General features: G+C 31.3%; 1 protein-coding gene across 4 annotated transcripts in view; it reads right to left on the bottom strand.

Annotated features, from left to right (window-relative positions):
* The window catches only part of LOC142321913 (pyruvate dehydrogenase phosphatase regulatory subunit, mitochondrial-like), a 128816-nt gene that overhangs the window by 15953 nt on the left and 91954 nt on the right, over nt 1–20909 (bottom strand). For all 4 annotated transcript variants that reach the window (XM_075360429.1, XM_075360431.1, XM_075360430.1 and 1 more), the window contains 3 exons: nt 16249–16388; nt 7089–7237; nt 3759–3957 (listed from right to left, as the gene is read on the bottom strand). In XM_075360429.1, the coding sequence (XP_075216544.1) occupies nt 3759–3957; nt 7089–7237; nt 16249–16388 (488 nt within the window). The remainder of the gene's footprint in view (nt 1–3758; nt 3958–7088; nt 7238–16248; nt 16389–20909) is intronic.

The following is a 20909-nucleotide window of genomic DNA, read 5'->3' as shown; positions in this document are numbered from 1 at the left end:
AGTAAACATCAAAGAGGATTAATAGTAAGGGCATGGAAGAAAGAATAAAAAAAGTAAAAAATTACAGATATTTATGTATTAGGGATTATGGTGACACAACTGGAGGAGTGCAATGGAAATAAAAGGAAGGAAAGTAATGGCAAAGCCAGCCTTCAGTAAGAAAAAAGAAATTGCTAGGCAGATAAAATGAGGAATGAAGAAGTAATGTAGACTAATCAAAATAACTCATTTAGAGGGGGGAAAAAATTGTTACCTGGACTTTTATAAGTAGAAATGGTAAAGGGGCATATAATAAAAAAAAAAAAATAGGTGGTGGAGGGTTGATTTGGGGGGTTGAAAAGGGGTGAAAAATGGTATTACTGCGATTTCTGGTGAAAGTTGATGTCAAAAAAATTTGTGGTTATTTAAGACACAGAAAGGTATACTTTCACCAAGTTTTGCCAAAATTAAATTATTTTTGCAGAAATGAAAAAAAAAAATTTTCACATTTTTCTCAGAAATTTTGAGGTTATGTTAAAAAGTGACCTCTACAAAAGTTGTAGATTTTTGCTCGATCTACAACTTTTGTATTGGAACATTTTTTCTTCAATCCCCCCAAATTACCACTCCACCACCTCTGCTCACGCATTTATCTTTTTTAAATTTATTATAAGCCCCTTCACCATTTCCACTTATAAAAGTGCAGGTAACATAAGTGTAATTTGATTGGAAAATTAATGAATAGGATTAAAGAAGAAAGAGCACTTATGAGGAAAGTACAAAAAAAAAAAAACTGGTTACATGTGGTTAGAGGAAATGAAATTTTGACAACTGCATTGTAAAGGTCAATAGAAGAAGAAAGGCAGAAAGAAGTTAACAGATAAGGTGAACACTGTAAACTACAAGGGGATGAAGGGAAAGGCTTGAGACAGAAATGAATGGTGACAGTGATGGCATAGGGGCCTCACACCAGGCAGAATACTAATGATGTTGATGAGTTACTATTATTTTTTATAAGAAAAGAATTATTCTTTTCTCACTGGCCAAATTATTATGATGCTATAATTAGTTCTATAGTTTGGTTTAAAAAAAGTGAATGTTGCTAATTTTTAGAAATATACGTTTTTTTTTACAAAGGCTGAAAAAATTTGTAAATGTAAAGGTCAGTTTTAAATATTCAAATATAGAAAAAACCCATTACTTGAAAAGATCTGACATCTGAAAACAGTTTTCCAAAAATTAAAAATGTAAATTATTCTTACCAATACTTGTCGGTGCACATGGCTTTGTATCAGTATAAAATACAGCACTTTCCAAAATCATTGGTTCCTAGTATTCAAATTACTTTGTCATCCAGTTCTATTTCTAGTTTGCAGCATCTTCATCTATTTTTCTATCTGTTGTTTATTCTAGTTCTCTATCTGTTTCATCTTGCCTTTTGACAAGAGAAACTACCTCTTCATCAGTATAATTCTGAGGACTGAAATCTTCAGTAACAGCTGTTAGTCCTTCAGTAATGTAACTTTCCACCTTTTCTCAATTCCGAATTTATCAAAATAAAATAAAATATTGCTGACTACATTTGAGCCATTTTGACACATATTTGTGATATCAGGCCACATTTTTTTTCTATGACTTTATTTTTGAAAAATCTCAGTTCATACTACCTTATAATCTAGCCAATTACAGCTGGCAGGAGAAGCAGTATCCTACATAATGTATTCTAGTACTATTACAAGTGTATTTTTATAATAAGTATGAATAACACAGAATGTTTACATATTAGTTACCGGCTACTCTATGTGAATTGAATGAAAGGGAAAAGATATAGAAATATGTTTCTCAATAAATAAAAATAAATTGTAGTTGTAAATGTGGGTACATCAATTACTATCAACTTACAGAACTTATTTTTACTTTACTTTAAATGTTGTAGTACTGACTTTAGTCACCAAATTATACAATATTTACTAAGTGTAAAAAAAAAAAAAACATGCTAGTAGGGTAATTTTAATTCAACGGGCATTAATGTAATTTAATTTAAATAGTCACTTGAGGGATGTAATTTAAATAGAGGAATTAAATTTAAAATAAATACTATGAATCAAAATAATTTGCAATACCTTCTATTTGTTTTAAGAGAAAAAGATTGTTTTAAGGAATTCACTAGTTACTTTTTCTGTAATACAACAAAGAAGTTTATAAAAAAATAATAATTTAAAAAAGATGATACTATTCTTAATACTTTTAATACAGATGGGCTAGACAGTTTATGAAGTAGCTCACTCGTCCTGTGCAGGTTTATAGATTCAAATTACTTTCTTCCTGTTGACTACATTCAGCCTGTCGATTAATTATAAAAAAAAATAATTATAAGTATTTATAAAATGTTTTGAAAAAAGTTGGCACAACTTTATTTTAATTTTTTTTAAAACTTAAGTTCATCCTGACCCTATAGGGGAAGGCACTCACCTTGTGACAGTTGTGGTTGCCATACCACCCCCTCCATACCTAGCCATTATGGGCTTTACCGGAGGTCATCTTCTAAATCTCGGCAAAAAGCATCTCTCGGCCTTGTTCTTGCAGTCAGGATGCCACCAATGTGGAATACCAGATGTGCCTTTCCCATCGGTGTACTACTATCTCTAAAAAAACACATCTCTAAAAACACATCGTATGTTAAGTCTCAAACAAGACCGAGTAATGAAAATAAAGAAAGGAACTGAAATCCACTACCTACCTGAAGGTAAAATAACTGAGTTCAACACACAATTACATTAGCAACTACAAAACAAATAAAAAAGAACCAGGAAAGCCCAGATGGCACCCTAAATGCCCTTGGCAATCCTTTCTTTTGCCAAATAGTGTATGAAATTCTCAACTATTATCCATTTGGCCAGGTTTTGCCAATTAAGATGGAGATTCAGTGCCGACCTGATAATATCGAGCTGACAGATAGTCTCTGTGCATATCAACTCATACTTTGAACAATCACAGAATGTGATGTATACCGTCCAATTGTCTGTATTGCAGACACATTCCTCCTGAGCCCACCAGGTCAAACCTCTGCAGCCTGTCCCAGAAAGATATTGCATCACTTACTTATTCAGGTGTACTCAACAGGCGCCGTGTAACAACATAAGGAAAGAGAACATGTGTATAACATCCGGCCTCTATCTCATCCCATCTGGCCTGCCACAATGCATTACCATGTTGTTTAATTTCTCAAACTTTGTCAGAAGTTAATTCACCTAACCTCTTGACAACATAATGCTGTTGCTACTCTGACGCAATTATGTTTATCGGTTTCATGCCTGCAATCACCAAGATCGCCTCCCACGAGGCGATCTTAAGCGAGAGAATATAGTAGCCACCCACTACCGTTAACTTATGTTTACCAACATATGTTTTCCTGTCCTTTTTTTCTTTAATAAAAAATCAGACATCTTTAATAAAAAACAGATATGCATGTGATATGCATATGGATATGCATGTGAACTTGTATACACATACACACACACACACACAAAGAATAGAGAGAGAGCGAGAGAGAGTTTTCTGGTACAATGTGTACTTACTTGTCCATGTGTCAGGGAATTATTTATACAATGTAACCAGGTTGTTTGGGCTTGCTGATTGTTGATTCTTTTAAAATATTAAAAGAATCAACTTAGAGAACTTGAGGTGACTTATATTCAAAGAATAAAAATAAATTCAATTTTACAATTTAGGTATACTTTTCATAATTTACAGAACAAAATCAATAATAGAACACCAACCTTATAAGTAAAAGAATGAAGATTAATATCAGAATTTGATAATTCAGACATCAATAATCGGGCTTTAGGTCCAACTACATTTATAACTGTGTACATAGATGTTACATCATTTAATACAATAGGACTATCTTTAGGTAAATTACGTCTCATCCATTCATATACTCTAGTTTGTTGACTAGTAGGAGATACCATAAAGTAGCTGTAACACATAAAAAGATGACAAATTAAAAAAGTAATTATAAGTGAGTAATAATAATGATCAATCAGTAAGTTAGTGAAACATGTAGGGACTTCATCCAAATAAGTAGCAGGAGTCATGTTTACATTTTTAAGAAAGTGTAAAAAGCTGATTTATAATTCAATAATTGAAGGGCAAAATGTGACATTAAAAAATCATAAAAGTTATAGACTAGATGTAAACAGTTCTGAAGCTATTATAATGAAAACCTACAGTCTGGAATAATCTAAGCTGGCTAGTATTTTGAAAAAAAAATAGTTTTAAAATTTGGTACCAGTATGTTGACTATTTAAAAAAAAAATATTCATGTGATGAAATATTCTGATATTTCAAAAAAGAAATGTTTAGATGATAATTGTTTGCAAGTTGAGATACTATGTTTTTTCAAAAAAACCCGACAATTAGAAATAAAAATTGTCTAACACTGATTAACAGAGAAAAACTAGACATCAGAGATTGTCATAGTACCACTACCCATACAGGGTGCTTATAAAAGAACTCCTCAAGTTTAAAGTATTATTTAAACTTGTTTAAATAATATTTTCATTTGAAGTATTAATTTCAGGTTTCAGTATTATTTAAACAACATTATATTTAAACTATTACTTACAAGAGTATATATTCTGAAGTTTTAATTGGTATTTAATATACCTCAATATATGCACCATTCGTTGGTCTGCACACAGGCAGACGGTAATCTAGCTCTTCCCATGTACTCGCCAGTTGGGAGTAATGGATACTACTACTCCAATAATCCTCTCCTGCAGGTGGTTGATGTCATGAATTTTCTCTGAATGAACAATGTTTTTCACTTCTCCCCACAAATAGAAATCCAGTGGGGTCATGTTTGGGCTCCTTGGTGGCCATATGATTAGCCGTCCTCTTCCATTCCACCTGCTTTGAAATTGAATGATTAATGCAGCACAGACATAATTACTGTAATGTGGTGAAGCACTGTCTAGCTGATAGTAAATTAACTTTTTTCTTCTTCAATATCACCAATCTGTAGAAAGACAAAGTTCAAGCACATCACAAAAAATTTCCCCATTAACTGTGCTTTCTACAAAAATGAATGGGCCCACACTACAATCATTCATCAGACATCAAACACTGATTTTGGGAGAGTTACACTGATGTTTGACAATTCCATGCGGTGGCTGTGATCCCCAAATCCTGCAATTGTGTTGATTTACTGACCCACAAATGTGGAGTGTTGCCTCATCTGAAAAAATGACTTTTTTCAGGTTCATCAGTATCATTTATCATTCTCTGGTCTCTTTTCACGAGCAGCGATTTGTGTTATATAAAGTCTTTTTCAATGCTATTTTTGAGCTGGTGGTCGAGTGTGTACCTTCCCCAGTTTCACAATCTTGCTGTCTGAGAACTGTTACAACGGTTTTGCGCCCTTATTGTTAAGACAATTCATACCCTTTTTGCGGGGATTCAGAGCCTCATCGCGGCTAAAAGAGTGGCAACGACTCCTGGTCGCAAGTTCCTGTTATGAGCAAAGGAGCCTTTACCCTCAGTCCTGCTTGCGCTCTTTTAGAGCAGGGGCTGTAATCTGTAACTGTGTGTTGATCTTTGATTTCACACATTTGATCCAGTAGCAGCTAAGAGATGCAAAGAGTGACACGAGAATACAGAAGGTCTCCAGCTGCCCGTGGCTTGCTGCAGGTAGTCGTCACGCTTGTGGGCTTGTGCCCAGTATCTGGATAGAAGGAATACAGCAAGCACTTTGTTCATATACTGTTAGGTCAGGGAATCTCCAACAATGAGCGATTTTAGAGAGATAGGTAAGAAGCCTAACTGGAAGAGGGGGCCAGAGCTTTTTCCTTTGACTTCTTCAAACACAGATTCTGACAATGATGGTTCAGAAGTGGATATAGGGGTGTGACCACCCAGGAGGATATGAACCCACTCATTGAAGGGTTTTCTCATAGGAAAAGAAAGGGGACAGATGAGAGAATATAACCTGAATAACTAATGTGTAATTAAATATTAACTTTCTTGTTAGTATTTTCTTATGCTTATATTTCTTATGGTGTGGTCAGCATAGCCAACTACAACTCACAAGGGAGGTGAATCTTATATTGATTTCATCTTTGTGAGTGGATGATTGCTCATAAAAATATTTTTTACAAAATATTTTCTTTTAATTACTCACTTTCTCACTAACTTTTTATCCTATAACAATATAAAACATCTTTTTTATGTAGCAAGTAAAATTAATTTTTTTAATTTAAAGGTCCAATCATTTCACATTAAATGTGAACTTTTTTTCTAAAAGAAATGGTGAACTAAATCAAATTCAATAATTTTACAAGGTTTGGTTACTACTATCCACTTTTTTATGCCATGTAATGAATGAATTTCTGTATAATTTTTCTTTTAGATAACTTTTCTTACTGTGAAACTTCAGTAGGTAGGATGAGAAATAGGATGCCTTTCACTAATTATAAAGAATACTTACAATCATGCTTAAATACACAAAATAGTGTAATTTTTGTTACAGATTAAACTATTCTATTATGGTTTCATAATTAAGTTGTTGTTTTAATTTCACTCACGGATGTAAAGTTTCATTTTACTTGAAAATTAACACTATAAATTCGGTCAATCTGAGTCAGAACTTATTGATAAAAAAAAATTTATGAAACAATTTCTTCTACAAAATGAGTTTTTTTTAAATATCTATAAATTATTTATGAAAAAAATTTCTTTGTGTTTAAATACAACTAACAAAAATAAACAAAGATATATTTTAGAATATAAAATATAAATTAAAGTCAACATTATCTATAATTTAGAATTTCAATCCCTTTCCAGTGCACAATACTCAAATATAATTTTAAAATTTGATAGGTAATGGCATAATCATATGAATAAAAAAAAACGTCAATTTTGTCTGGATTTTATAAGTAATGCTAATAAGAATATGTTGTCAAGACAGATAATCTGATTTTCTAATCATAAGCTGTTTTCCCCATTTAATAATACATACAAAAAGTTAAGAATCAAATTTGAGCAATTACATAATTTTAATATAGCAGGTCAAAAATAATAAATGACAAATATTAATTAGATTAAATTACCAATTTTCAGTCTGCCGTACTAGTATACAATCATTCTCATATCCTCCACGTTCATTCTGCATTCCTGTGTGAGCAATACCTCCGACTGGAATATTAACATCATTTGAACACAACTTCTGTAGATAATCAACGACTCTATCACACTGGCTCTGAATAGATATTAAACCATGAAAATATATTTAAAAAAGAAAACAGTGAAAAAAAAGATTATGATTACATGAAAAAAAGATAAAAATTCTATTAGCATAAAATAATATAATATAAAAACAAAATTATATATTTGTATGAGTTTATGATTAGTTTATTAGTTTATAGTTGTGCACAATTTCTTTTGTATTAAAAAAAATTAGTGAAAAGGTGTAAATATCAACATTAAAAAATTTGTAATTTGAAATTTGTTTTACAGTTTTTTAACAAATTATATTGCATTCTTAAGTTGTCATGAGCTGGAAATATATAGAATCAACAACCCATACTTCTGTCATCAGAGTTGATTAAATATAATATCTGTTAATGGCATGTATTTTTTGTTATTAAGTAAAATAACACTGAAAATCTACTATTAAAGAGCAGATGTAGTTAGTAGTAAACAAAATCAGTAAAGTTTTCCAATTTGCTGAATAATTTATTGTGAGAAAAATAATTTTAGTAAAAAGCAAATAAGTGTAAGGTGGTAAGCTGTTTCCTTAGAATCGAATGGTTCCGTAACATTTGGGACACCTTGGAGAGTAAAACCTAAAAATTGAAGTGTAAGAATTAAGGATTAATACCAATGGCCAAAACCACCATATTCAATAAACTTCTTGTTGTTTCTTGCAGTTAATTAAAAGTTAAGAATACTGGGGGTGCAATTCACAGCATGTTTCTGATCTTTTTTAGTAGCTAATGACCATAACACTTGATGTCACTTAAAAATAAAAAAAAGTGTGCCTTACATTTTTCCAAATCTGAACAGAGTGGTATGGCCACCAGCAGCTAAATTTCTACAATTTCCAGTTATCCTTCCACATTTTCCATTACTATGGATACTTAGTAGCTTGTTTCTAATTTACTTTATTTCTATTTTAACCTACTTACTCGATAATGTTTCAGTCAGTACAATTTGTCCTTACTTTACTAGCTTTCATTTCTGCAAGATGCTAGTCCCCAAGACATTCCAAAAGATTGAGGACCCATAAGTTGTGAGGGATGTAGGTAGATTTTTCCTGGTAATTGTGTCTTGACAGCCATTGGCACATTTTTACAATAAGGATTTAAATAAATGAAACTGGAAAACAACATTTGCAATAAATCAAAGACTCAATTAGAAGTCTTATAATAGTGTGATTAAATGAAAGATTCACAAAGTTTAAGCTTTTACATTATAAACCATAATTTTAACAAATTTAGGTAACGACCTCAAGCCATAAGTAATTTTTGATAATGGCACAGTTAATCTAAAAACACAATAATCATCCAATGAGGGAAATATTAAGCAAATGACTTCCTGCTTACTTTCTTGTGAAGCCATTTATACTGTGGATATTAAACATTCAAAGAACACAGGAAATACTCAACCTTATAAATGAATATAATTAAAATGCTTCTTGCATTCAGGTGTTTTATGTGCTTCACAGCTGTAAGACCGGATCATAGATTGTATAAAGAAAAACTGAATGTATACTTCTCTGTGATGAAATGTGTAATTCCTAAACAAATAGTAATGCTTTGTGATTAATAATACCAACTCCTACATTGAAAGTTTTAAAAATCAAATAATAAATAAAAAGAATTTAATGCAAATAATACAAAATATTTTACAACTGTAGGTAAACTTTGAAAGAAATGTAAGAATTTACATGCACGCAGGGGACTATTTATTCAATTTACCTAAAATGTTATGTTCATGATGAAGTGCATTTAAGACTGCACAAATACTGTTGCAGTGGACTAACTATTTTCTTTAGAATATATATCTTGAAACTCTTCCTGACAATTATGAAAGAAACAAATTTTAGTGTCAGTATGGAGAAAGTTCCAGCCTTCTAGGATTTTAGCCTAGATCCTTTTTGTAGTACAATTTGTCCTTTACGTTCAGTACTATGTTTTTGTTTGACTACAATTTAAATGATGAATGATTGTTATTTTCAGACTTATTATCTTTTAATTTAGAATTAATAATATTTATATGAATAAGAGTATTATGTTTCTGAGAACAAATTTTATGTTAATGCAAGAATAATTTAACACATATTTATGTTGATTATAATATATTTACAGAGTATATCCTTTACATTTATATTAAATTTTATTATGATTAAATAGTGCAGTAAAGTTACATGTTTCAATGTATAAATTAGACTAACAATACAATAAAAAAAATGGTAATATATAATAAAAATCTGATAAGAAATTTATATGCTTTTATGAAATAAGAAGAGGCAGACAGTTTGTTTACCATCAAATAAAGAGGAAACAAAACACGACACTGAACAGCATTCACTTAAATCTTTTTCAAATTAAATAATTAAAGGGTTATTAACGTCTGTACAAAGATTAAAAAATAACACCCTTCAATAATAAACATCTTCAGTATTACAATAATGAAAATATTTTATTGGAATTTAATTCAATATACAAATCTAAAAATGAAAAAAGAGCAAACAATTATGAATGCTTATTTATTCTGTTTGGGCTAAATAATATCATGATATAATAAGTTTTACAAATAACCAGAAGGTCCAAAAACATCTAAAATATTTCAAAGAACTACCAGCAAACTAAGAAATGCTGTGGGGGTATATCTAGATACTAATGACAGACCCATCAGCTTGGTGTAAATCTTTACTCATGTTCAGAAAAAATGGAACATACTAAATACATACAGGAAAAATGGAACATACTATAAACTGATTGGGATCATTGAATGTTATATTTAAATGGGTAACTGAGGGAGAATGTAGATGAGGCAGTGGAAGTTTTGAAGGATAAAAGGTTAACTATGTTTGGATTGTGTGAGACAAGATCTAATTAACAGAGGAAAGTTTGAGGGATGGGTATATGCTATGGAAAGCTTGGAGTGAGAGAATGTGTCTTCCAGGAATAGAGTGGCTATTGTTGTAAGTAAAAAAAAACATTGTGGGTGCTTTGGAGGGAGTAAGAGTATATTTCAGATAAGTTAATTATATTGAATTCTAAAGGCAAAGTTGGGAAAAGTAAAATAAATGGAAGAATTTCTTGGATTTGAAGACAGAAAGGAAAAAAGGGCTAGATCAATGCTAGAGGAGTGGTATGAAAATAGCCATTGGTTAGTCTAAAAAGCGAGACAGTTTATTATTACATGATATAAGTGAAAAAAATCAAAGTTACTAATTAACTACACTGAGGTGGACAATTTACTAGATGGTTGACTGATAAATATGAATGTATGCTCCATAACTAAGGTTATATGCAACCCTATAATAAAAGTCACAATAGTTCCAACTAAGTGAATATTTAAGAAATCTGCTAACAATTGAATGTTGTGATCAATGATGTGTAGTAATTAAATTCTAAAGTTTACTTTAAATATTTTTCTCTATAAAGAAAAATAATTTAATTCTTTAGACATACTTCATATACTGTCATTTTGATGGCCTTGTAAGGTATAAGGTACAGCCAATTAATACAATTTTAGTTCTATTAAAATGTTTCTTAACATTCATATACAATATTCATTTTGTCGATCAATGAAATTTACAAGCATTTTGAAATGAAGAAATAGTATAAATTTTTCTATCTTTAATTATGAAGATAGAAAAAAGTCATGTAATAAAAAACTGGTAATACATAACTACTTCCTAGAGATGGAATTCATGGCAATAACAACTGTACCTTCTGACCAGCATGGAGGTAAGTTTGTCTTCCTGGCTGCATGTTATTAAAATAATAATTTCATCAATATCTGTTATTAAGTATGTAAAAACAATTTAAAATAAAAAAGAACAAATCACTTATATTCACACTCATTACAACTATCATCTACATGTATATTTCATCTACATATACACACACACACATATATATTTATTTATATATACACAGATATACTGGGCAATTCAAAAAGGACTTCACAACTTAAAAAACATATAAAATTTTATTTAGATAACTTAACTATTTATATTTGGTTGAAGTCTCATTTCATAGCAAAACACATCAAGTGTTACTCATGTAGTTCATTAGTACTGAATTCAGCTACCAGTGTTCTTAAAAATGTTTAAATCTACTGGTGCAAAACATGCTCGATGTGTGTTTTGCTTTCAAGATCTGCAGTCAGCAACTGAAGTTTAATGTAATTTTTTTAGAGTATGGCAGGGAGCCTCCTAGTAAGTATACAGTTTACTCTTGGCACCAAACCTTCATTGATAACAGGGTGCTCTGTTAAACATACAAAATCACCACGATGTCCACGTATCAAGCTCCTATGGAACAACTCAGAGAAAGCTTTGCATGTAGTTCGAAGAAGTCAACTTGATGTGTGTCACATGAGACTAGCATTCCACAAATAACTGTGCATATTTGGTGTGTATTACATAAACGATTGTACTTGAAGCCATAGAAACTAACCGTGGTTCAACACATTACAGATGACAACAAAGTTGCCTAGCTGCAGTTTTGTGTGGATATGATGGATAGAATTGTAGGCAACGATACATTTTTAGACAATGTAATTTTCAGTGATGAGTCAACGTTTCACATTAGTGGCAAGGTGAACCCCCATAACTGCTAGGGGGGTATGGGGTAGAAAAAATGCTCATGAAACTTTGCAGCACATTCGTGATAGTTCTAAGATCAATGTTTTTGTGCCTTAAGCAAACAAAGACTGTGCGGCTCGTTCTTCTTCCAGGAGGCAAGCGTAAATGTTACTGTTTATCTGGACATGCATCAAAATTGTTTAATTCCTCAGTTACATGATGACCAAAATGGAGGCCATTATTATCAAAAACGTGGAGCACCACCTCAGTACTACCTAGAAGTCTGAGATTTTCTTGATACTTGATTCCCATCAAATATCAAGTACCATGGGAATGCATGGCTGCATGGCCATCTTGCTCCTCAAATTTTACCTTGTTAGAATTTTTCTTGTAGAGTTTCATTAAAGATTGGTCTATGAACCATCTTTGCCTCCTGATCTTGTTGAGCTAAGACTTAGAATTAACACCGTAGTTGCAGAGGTATTGCCCGACTTGCTGGCCGCAGTCTGGAATGAAATCAACTTCAGGTGGGATGTATGTCGCATTATAAATGGAAGCCATATTGAACTAAAGTGAATGTTAGGTGACACTCTTGATGTGTTTTTCTATGAAATGAGACAGACATCAACCAAATCTGTAAGTCATCTCAATAAATCTTTATATACTTTTAAAGTTGTGAAGTCCTTTTTGAATCACCCGGTACTTTTGTATGGTAATATTTAAATGGTAATTACATGTCAAATGGAAAACATTCTCTATAGATAGTATAGTAATTAAAAATATACAATTTACACTGAAGACTGGATGAATTTCAAAAAAAAATGTTTAGCACTAAGTCATGTGATAATATCATCTACCTTATTTCTGATATGCTATTCTTAAACTAGCCATAAAGATGCAAGATCCCAGAAAAAATCTGCGGTAGATTAGACAGAAAAGCTTTTTATGTATTACTTGTGAAGGAAAGGACCAACGTTTTTTTTTAGTGATTTCATCCTTTAATCATGGACAAGATAACAGATAATAGATTTTGAGGAAAAGTAACAAAATTTCCATTATTTTGGTTTCAGTGGTTTTTGTTCATATTCAAAGGATTAATTTATTTTTTCTAATCACTACAAAACCAATGTTCTTTTCATTTTAATGTTGAAAGAAACAAATCTTGAAAGTTGCAACTTTGTATGCTTCCTTATGATATAAGTTTTTGAATCTATCACCTTTATCACTTGGTAATATGTTATCTAATTTTCATTATTTTTTTTTTATAAGCAACAATATTAAACATTGCAAAAGATTATGTACCATTAATATTAAAATACCTAGCAGTAGTACATAAACAAGATAGAAATACTTTAATAACAGAAAACATTAACAAAAACCGGTTTTCACCTGCCTCCTACCACATGATTACCTAACCCCATATAATGTTTTACTCCCAACTAAAAATAAAAGTTTCCCTAATCAAGTGTATGCATTATTTCAAAATTCCTCACTTAAAATAGAATGAAACAAGTTAACCAATTAATTACTAAAGATTCTTACAAATTGTACCAAACCTGTCAAAAGTAATTTATCTTAAACACCTTAAATAAGCATTTAAATGCAGAGTACAATAGATGCAACCTTCCGCTAACATAATCTGAAAGTAACTCCTCTTTATCAGTACCAAAATAATAATTCATGGCATGGGAAATACTTATAATGGAAGACAAGCTAAATCTTAGTAAACTGAATAAATTCAGTAAGTTATAAGTAAAAAAATTAATAATATTTGATAAATGATTTAATGAAGAGCTAATATTCTAAAAAAAAGAAGTTATGAAAATTAAAAATGAAATAAGACCTTACAGATAGTAAAAAATAATGTTGACAAAAGAAGCTCCATTTTTCTAATATAAGTGCAGAAAAGAAAGGGAGCTTGTTGTGATCAATCATATATAGAGTCATTTGAGAAATTATGTTTTGAATGTAAGCACATTCTGAAAAAAAAAACAAAAGATATAGGCATGTGAGAATTAAACATTTAAGTTGAAATGAGGAAAACCAGAGCTGAACCATTCCTGTTTATAATTGATTATAACAAAAATGGATATAAGGGCTTGGAGAAAAAGAATAAGTTATATTCACCTTTGAAACAGAAGAACACTGATGTAGTACATAATAAGAGACAAGGAAGTGAATATAATTTGCCCAAGAAAATAACAGAAGAGAATGCGAAAGAAACGAAATAAGTAGATAAGGTGGTAGTCTAATACAGATATTGAGTAAAAGGGAAATTCTGAATCTGCTAAAAGTAAAAGGTGAATCAGGAAAGGAAGCAATGGATGATAACACAATTAGTATAGAAATTAAGTCAGGTGAAGGAAAATAGGAGTTGGAAGAAATAGTACAAATGAAATTAATAGTTACAAGTGGATATGTTAATACAGATAAGGAAGGGGATGCGGGTAAACAAGACATTATTGGGCTATGGAAAAATTTTAAAAACAATGTAATGAGGATTGGTATGATTGCTATTTGGTCTCAAAAGAAAAAGGAAAATCTCATGGAGACAGCTTGCTTGAAAAATCAAATAGATAGGTGGTATTAAATTAATGAAAGCAAGACAAAGTGTTGTATATTAATTATTATATCATTAAATACTAGAACATTGTTGGTGATCACTGTTTGGCAGAACTTGAATTAGCAGTAAAAGCTGAATTGGAATCTTATAAGAATAACACAGCTGAGCAGAAGCTGCGAATATATGGGATAAATGAAAAATGGTTTTGTGCTACTGCATTCAAGGCTCAAAGTAAAACAAGAGTAAAAGGAGGGAATAATGGAATTTAAAGCTACTTCTGAAAGGTTGGAGAATTAAAAATTAAAGATTTCTGATAACTCCAGTGTATGCACCAACCTCAGAGAATAGTGACTGAGAAGTGGAAATATTCTATGAAGTGCTGAAAGATGACTTGGAGCTCAAGAAGATGGCTTTTATTGTTAGAGATTTTGACGTAAAGATGGGAAGAATTGATTTTAAGGGCAGATGATATTGGGATAAGAAATGACAGGGGAAACTTTCTTTATTAGTTTGCTAAAATCAATCAATTCAAGCTAACATATGTTCTCAGTTAGTACTTTGGATAAGTGGACAAGAAAAGTTACCTTTAGGAAAGCTTCAGGAAATCAACGTCATACTTATGAGATAGAATCTCATTAAGAAAATGAAAGTAATAAATTTGAATTTTGATTCTAACCATATATTTAGTATTGGGAAGGTTGCATCACCAAAGAGAAGATTTTTTGTTAATAAGAATTAACAGGAAAAAGAACTGGCAAGCAAGATAATGTACAGACAATATGTACCTAACTCTAGATCCAGTCTACATTCACATCAATTGATGGTATACACTGTTTGCAAAGTAGGGTAAGGTAAGAACTGAGAAGTTTTCAAGTGAAACAAGAAAATAATTGAAAAAAAGAACAGAAGGTCTTAACAGGATTCTAAATAAAACATATGCACAAAAGATGGAACATTCTGAATTAAGAAACAAAATGAAGAAGAAAATCAGATGGGTGTTGATTCAGTATGACAAGAAAGTAATGCTTGTAATATTAGATTATTTCTACTATAAAAAAACAAGGAATATCTTTTTAAGTAAGGGCTGTTTCAATTCTGCCATTAATCTACACTTTGGAAATATACAATCTTGTATAGCATGTTTATTTGTGTGAGTAGTCATGTTGGTGAGGTTTGAGTAGTAACTGTATTTTAACAGTAAAAAAAAAGATGTTATATGTGAAGCAAATGTTATATAATGTAAATATTACATGTGAGATAAAGTTTGAAAGTGCTGTTTATTTCAAGACTGCATAATAAACATACGTTCACACAAAGAACATAGTGTTTACCTATCTGTGATACAAATGATTGGCTAAAAAAAGTGAATGAAAAAATTTACAAAAACAAACACTCTGCAGTTTCAAAATTATCAATGAATCTCAAAACATTTCACATTCAATGATTTAAAAAATTTTAATGGAAAAATTGAGTAACAGGAAGTTGTATCAAAGTTGTCAGATGAACATAAGGAAAAACATTTTTGTAGCTTAAACAATCTTTCAGTGTTACCAAAATGCACTATACAGTTCTGATCTTAAACCTAATGATTGTTACTTTTTCTTCATTTAAAATAATGACTTCAATCACAGAAATTTTAAAATGATAAGGAACTGAAAGGGAAAGGAGGGGAAATTCTGAAAAATTCATTGATTTAAATTATAGTAGGAAAATTATTTAAAGATGGAATAATAAAACTAGTAGAAACATAAAAAAAAGAAGTAAGAAGAAGAAAGTAGAAAAACTAAATTGTTTTTTGATAAACTGAAAGCAACTGATAATGATGGTGTTAATGTAATAAATATTAAGGCTAAACAAAACTTAGTTTTATATTTATTAAACATACTTTAATTTCAATTTTTGAGAATGATGACATGTCGATTATTCCAACTCCTTCTCTACAAGCGACGAATTCTGCTTGCATAAAATCAAAGAATTTTGGCTTGCAATAAGTGCCTGGGGGCATTGTGGGTGGAGGACCACCACCTGTAACATGGAACATAATACATATATAAAGGAATAAATCATAAAATAATTAGTCTACAAATCATTTCAAGAAATGAACTTTAAATATATTAGTAAGAAAAAAAAAGATGGAAAATCAAAGTGAAAGAGTAAAGGAAAAGCTGATAGGTGTTAAAAATATATAGTAGAACTTTTTGGTGGATAATAAAAGAAACTTATGATTTCAGAGGAAATCTAAAGTAAGAGTTATATCAGAAGAAACTATAAGTCAGCTTTTTTCCTCAATGACTTTAAAATCAATGAAAGAAAATTAAAAAGTAATAGTTCAGATATGATTTATCAGAAATACTATACTACTTAAGAAAAAAATACAGTTGATTAATATCCAGATACCAAATGTAATGAAATTAAAAACAACCCTCTAACTTTACTAAGAATAAAAGTAATTGCAGTACAAAAGAAAGCTGATGCAATAGAGAAGGAAACAAATTGTACATTAATAGTAATATTTTTAAGAAAATATCTCATGTAATGAATAAGCTAATTTTTAATGATAAAAAGACCTATTCAATATTACAAGAAAGATACAGCAGAAGTACAAGGAAGAAAACTTTACCATAATTTTTATTTAGGTAGGCTAAAGAAAAACTAAGATTAATACAGCTTTTACATTCCAGGAGAAGGCATCTGATCAGACAAATAAACTGTAAAATTGTTAAGGAAAATAGGGTTGAAAGAAGGGGTGGAAGAAGAAGAAGTGTTTTAATCTGTATAACAATCAGGTAAAGAAGTATTCTTTCCAGATGAAATCCATCCAATGGACTGCAAACTCTCTCTCCAAATGAAAAGAAGTATTATGAGAAAGAAGTGTGAAAAGGATGTAGTCTGTACACCCAATTTTCAATATGTATGTGTAAGATGTAAAAAAGTTCAGAAAGCATTTGAGTGTGTAAAAATCAAAATAGTACATTTCTTTTACGAGGGATATCTCTAAAGTAACACTGCTGGGATATTTCTCTCCTAAAGGTTGGTGAACCTGTGTTGTTCATGGCCATGCTAGTAATGTACACACTACATTGCTGTCTATAAGTTGTTGCATAGTAGTATCTTTGATTACGTGTGAGTTACTACCTTACAGAATGATTAAGAAAATTGATGCTGCTGCTGACTGTGAAATACATGGAGTCATATGTTTTTTAAACCATCAAAATGTTAAGCTGGTTGAAATTCATAGGCAGTTGGTTGCTAGGTACGGTGATAATGTAATGAATGAAATAAATGTTCCAAAATGTTGTGAAAGATTTAGAAATAACAGAATTAATGTGCACGATGTAGAACATTCGGGAGGCCCTCGATAATCACCAAGGAATTGTTGACATGTGTCGATGATGAGATCAGAAAAGATTGTTGCTCAACGATTTCCGATCAGGCCCTTCTTTTTCCTATGTTTCAAAAGCTATTATTGGTTACAATGTTCATGACCATTTAGGCTTCAGAAAGGTTTGTACATGTTGGGTGCTGTATGTCTTAACGGAATGTCACAAAAAAACCTGAATAGTATCTGCTTTCGAATTTTTGATGCGCTATATAGAAAAAGTTGATGAGTTCCTTAATTCAATTGTTGTCAGTGATGGAACATGGTTCACCAGAGAGAAAACAGTAGTCAAGTGAACGGTGTCATCCTCAATCACCATCCCAACCAACAAAGGTCAAGCGACAGCCATTTGGAAGCAAACTGATGGCCACAGGGATCGGTTTGGCATACTGCTGATTGATTTTATGCTACATGGAACGATTATAAATGCAGAAGCCTACTGCGAAACTCTACATAAATTACGGCATGCCATTAAAAAACAGCCACACAGGTGGCTTACTGATGGTGTCGTCCTGCTGCATGATGATGTATGTCCACATATTGCAGGTTCGACACATGATTTACTGGGAACATTTGGATGGTAAATTTATGATCACCCACCACAGAATCCAAACCTAGCTCCTTCTGATTACCATTTTTTGGGGAATTGAAAGCATTTTTGAGGGGTAAGCAATTCATGGGTGACGATGAACTTAAAAATGCTGTTAATCAGTTGCTAAATGGTCTGGCGGCATAAGAATACAACAAGGGTATATTGAAGCTGGTGTATTGCTATGATAAATGTCTTAATTCATATGGCAATTGATTATATAGAGAAGTAGTATAAGGTATGTAGTTTAAGAGAAATAAAAATATTTATAAAGTTTTCAGAATATATTTTTTTAAAATGAAACAGTCTTTACTTTAAAGATAACCTCTTGTAAAAGAAAAGAAAAAAGTGGAAAAGTTTTCATTATTAAATGAGAAATTTAGTTTAAAAATAAAATATAGAATAAAGGTAATGAATTGTGATCAAATTTAAGGGCACTGTGGGTAAAATAAATACTTTTATCAGATTATAGCATAATTATACATACAGAAGATCAAATTAAGAATGGTAAGTTTGTTATTCTACGGATAAATCTTGATTAAAGCAGTATTACAAAATACAAAATTATAAACAAAAAGAGAATTGTTATACTGTTATAGAAGTTATGAGTCAGATATTGTTGTGAGCAGATGTGAATACCAGGTGCTTCAATATCAGTAACTAGTTTTATCTTGTGCTTCAGATAAATTATATATTACTGCTCTATCTTGTGGGACCTTTTTGTAGAAATCACTGTATTAGTAATTTGACTTTATTTGCCACTGTTTTCTGTGCAAATTGTTTGTTAATTTATTAAGATGTTGAATAATTACAAAGTATGTAATAAATTGGTTTTGAGATGTACAGAGTTTCATGTAAACAGTGTTACCACCCCACTTGTGCCAGTATCACTAAAGAGTTGGATTATACTTCTACTGAAAATCATACCTGGCACTGTCCACCTTGCACTAAATTGAAATGAAAGAGTATGCAAGCTACTGGTGGCAGAGAAAAGGAAAGCCAATCTATCTCAGGTTATCTAAAAGATGAAGATAGACAACGAATGGAGAAAGAAATGAACATATCCTTTGAATAGTTGCAAGTTATGATAAACTATCAAAAGAAATGTTTGGACAAACAAGCTCAGCAGATAAAATGTTTTACAACGCTGACTGAAAATCTTAAGCAGGAGAATGTTGATCTTAAAAATAAAATCAACATATTGGAGGTTAAAATTGATGAAAACAATCAATACTAAAGATCAAACACTACTGAGATTCACAAGATGCTTGAAGCGGCCAAAGGACACATATAACGTGGTAGATGTTGCTGCTGCTTTGGGCATGGATATCACACAAAATTCAATTCATGTTTGTCAGAGGCTGGGAAGAGCATCAATTCCAATGCTCCAGCTGAGATAATGGCAGAACTTGAGATATGAAGACAAACAAAACATTTTGATAAAGCAAAGAGACAATCATAACTTTAACATGAACGCCACAGGAAGCAGTACCAGTCTACATGAATGAGTGTCTCTGTCCAGAAGAAGGAGGTTATACGCGGTAGCCCGGCAGGCTAAGACTGAAAAGTATATCACCTACCAATGGATTTGAAATTAAAAAATTCTGATGCGGAAGGAACCCTCGGCTCCTGTGAAGGTGATTACTACAATGGATGATTTATCTACTTATAAACTTAATGTCAGTCTACAATGGAAACTGATGATAAATAGGCCAACTTTTTGATCAACTGAATTTTGAAAACGGAAAATTTCTATCAGTTTTAAAATATGCAGTAGTCATTCCTTTGTTAAAGATTGGTTGTTCTTATTTGAAAGTACCGAGTTTCTTTTGATTAATTTAAAATAATTTCATTTAGAGAAATCATTTATGTCAAGAGTAATTTAGAATAGGCTCCTTTGAAAACATTTTAACTTAGGTCTTATAATGATAGGTACAAACTGTATTAAATTGAAATGTTATAATATAATCTGTGTAATCAAATCATTAAGCCTATGCACCAGGACAATGTCTGTTCCTTTATTTTTTGTGATGGTATCTCAACGCAAAGATTTAAATTTTGAATGAGATACCGAACTACCTTTCCATTTTTTTCATCTTTTATGACCGCATAGGATCACTTTAGTCAGTCCATTATCCAAGTCTCTTTGAAGGGACTGTTTGGGGCTTGTGGTCCTCCCAATACTTTTTCATATGTTCTGATCTTTGTGCCCTTTCTGGTGCTGAAAATGTTTGTGTTTTTGTCCTTGAATTTTTAGTTTAATTTTATCTTGTATGTGGTGTCTTCTAGGGTAAGGCTTATTTTCTTTAGATCCTCTCTTATTTCTCCGATCCATCTGCATCCTGTCCTGATATTTTTTCAGTCAAGATTGTATTGCACCAGCTGTTTCAGAAGTCTCAAATCTTGCTTCCTCATGATGTGTCCAAAGAATCCTAGTCTCCTCTTACACATACACATGGTATCAGTGATGGATTACAACAATTTGTACATGACTTTGTTGGACATGATCCACAACTGACCGTCTTTCTGGTACTTTTTGTTAATGCAGGTTCTTCCAATTCTTCTTTTGATTCTCTGG

This window comes from Lycorma delicatula, chromosome 3, assembly GCF_047948215.1.
Source record: "Lycorma delicatula isolate Av1 chromosome 3, ASM4794821v1, whole genome shotgun sequence".
Lineage (NCBI taxonomy): Eukaryota > Metazoa > Arthropoda > Insecta > Hemiptera > Fulgoridae > Lycorma > Lycorma delicatula.
The sequence above is the reverse complement of the archived record's forward strand: the minus strand, read 5'-3'. Positions and strand labels throughout refer to the sequence as shown.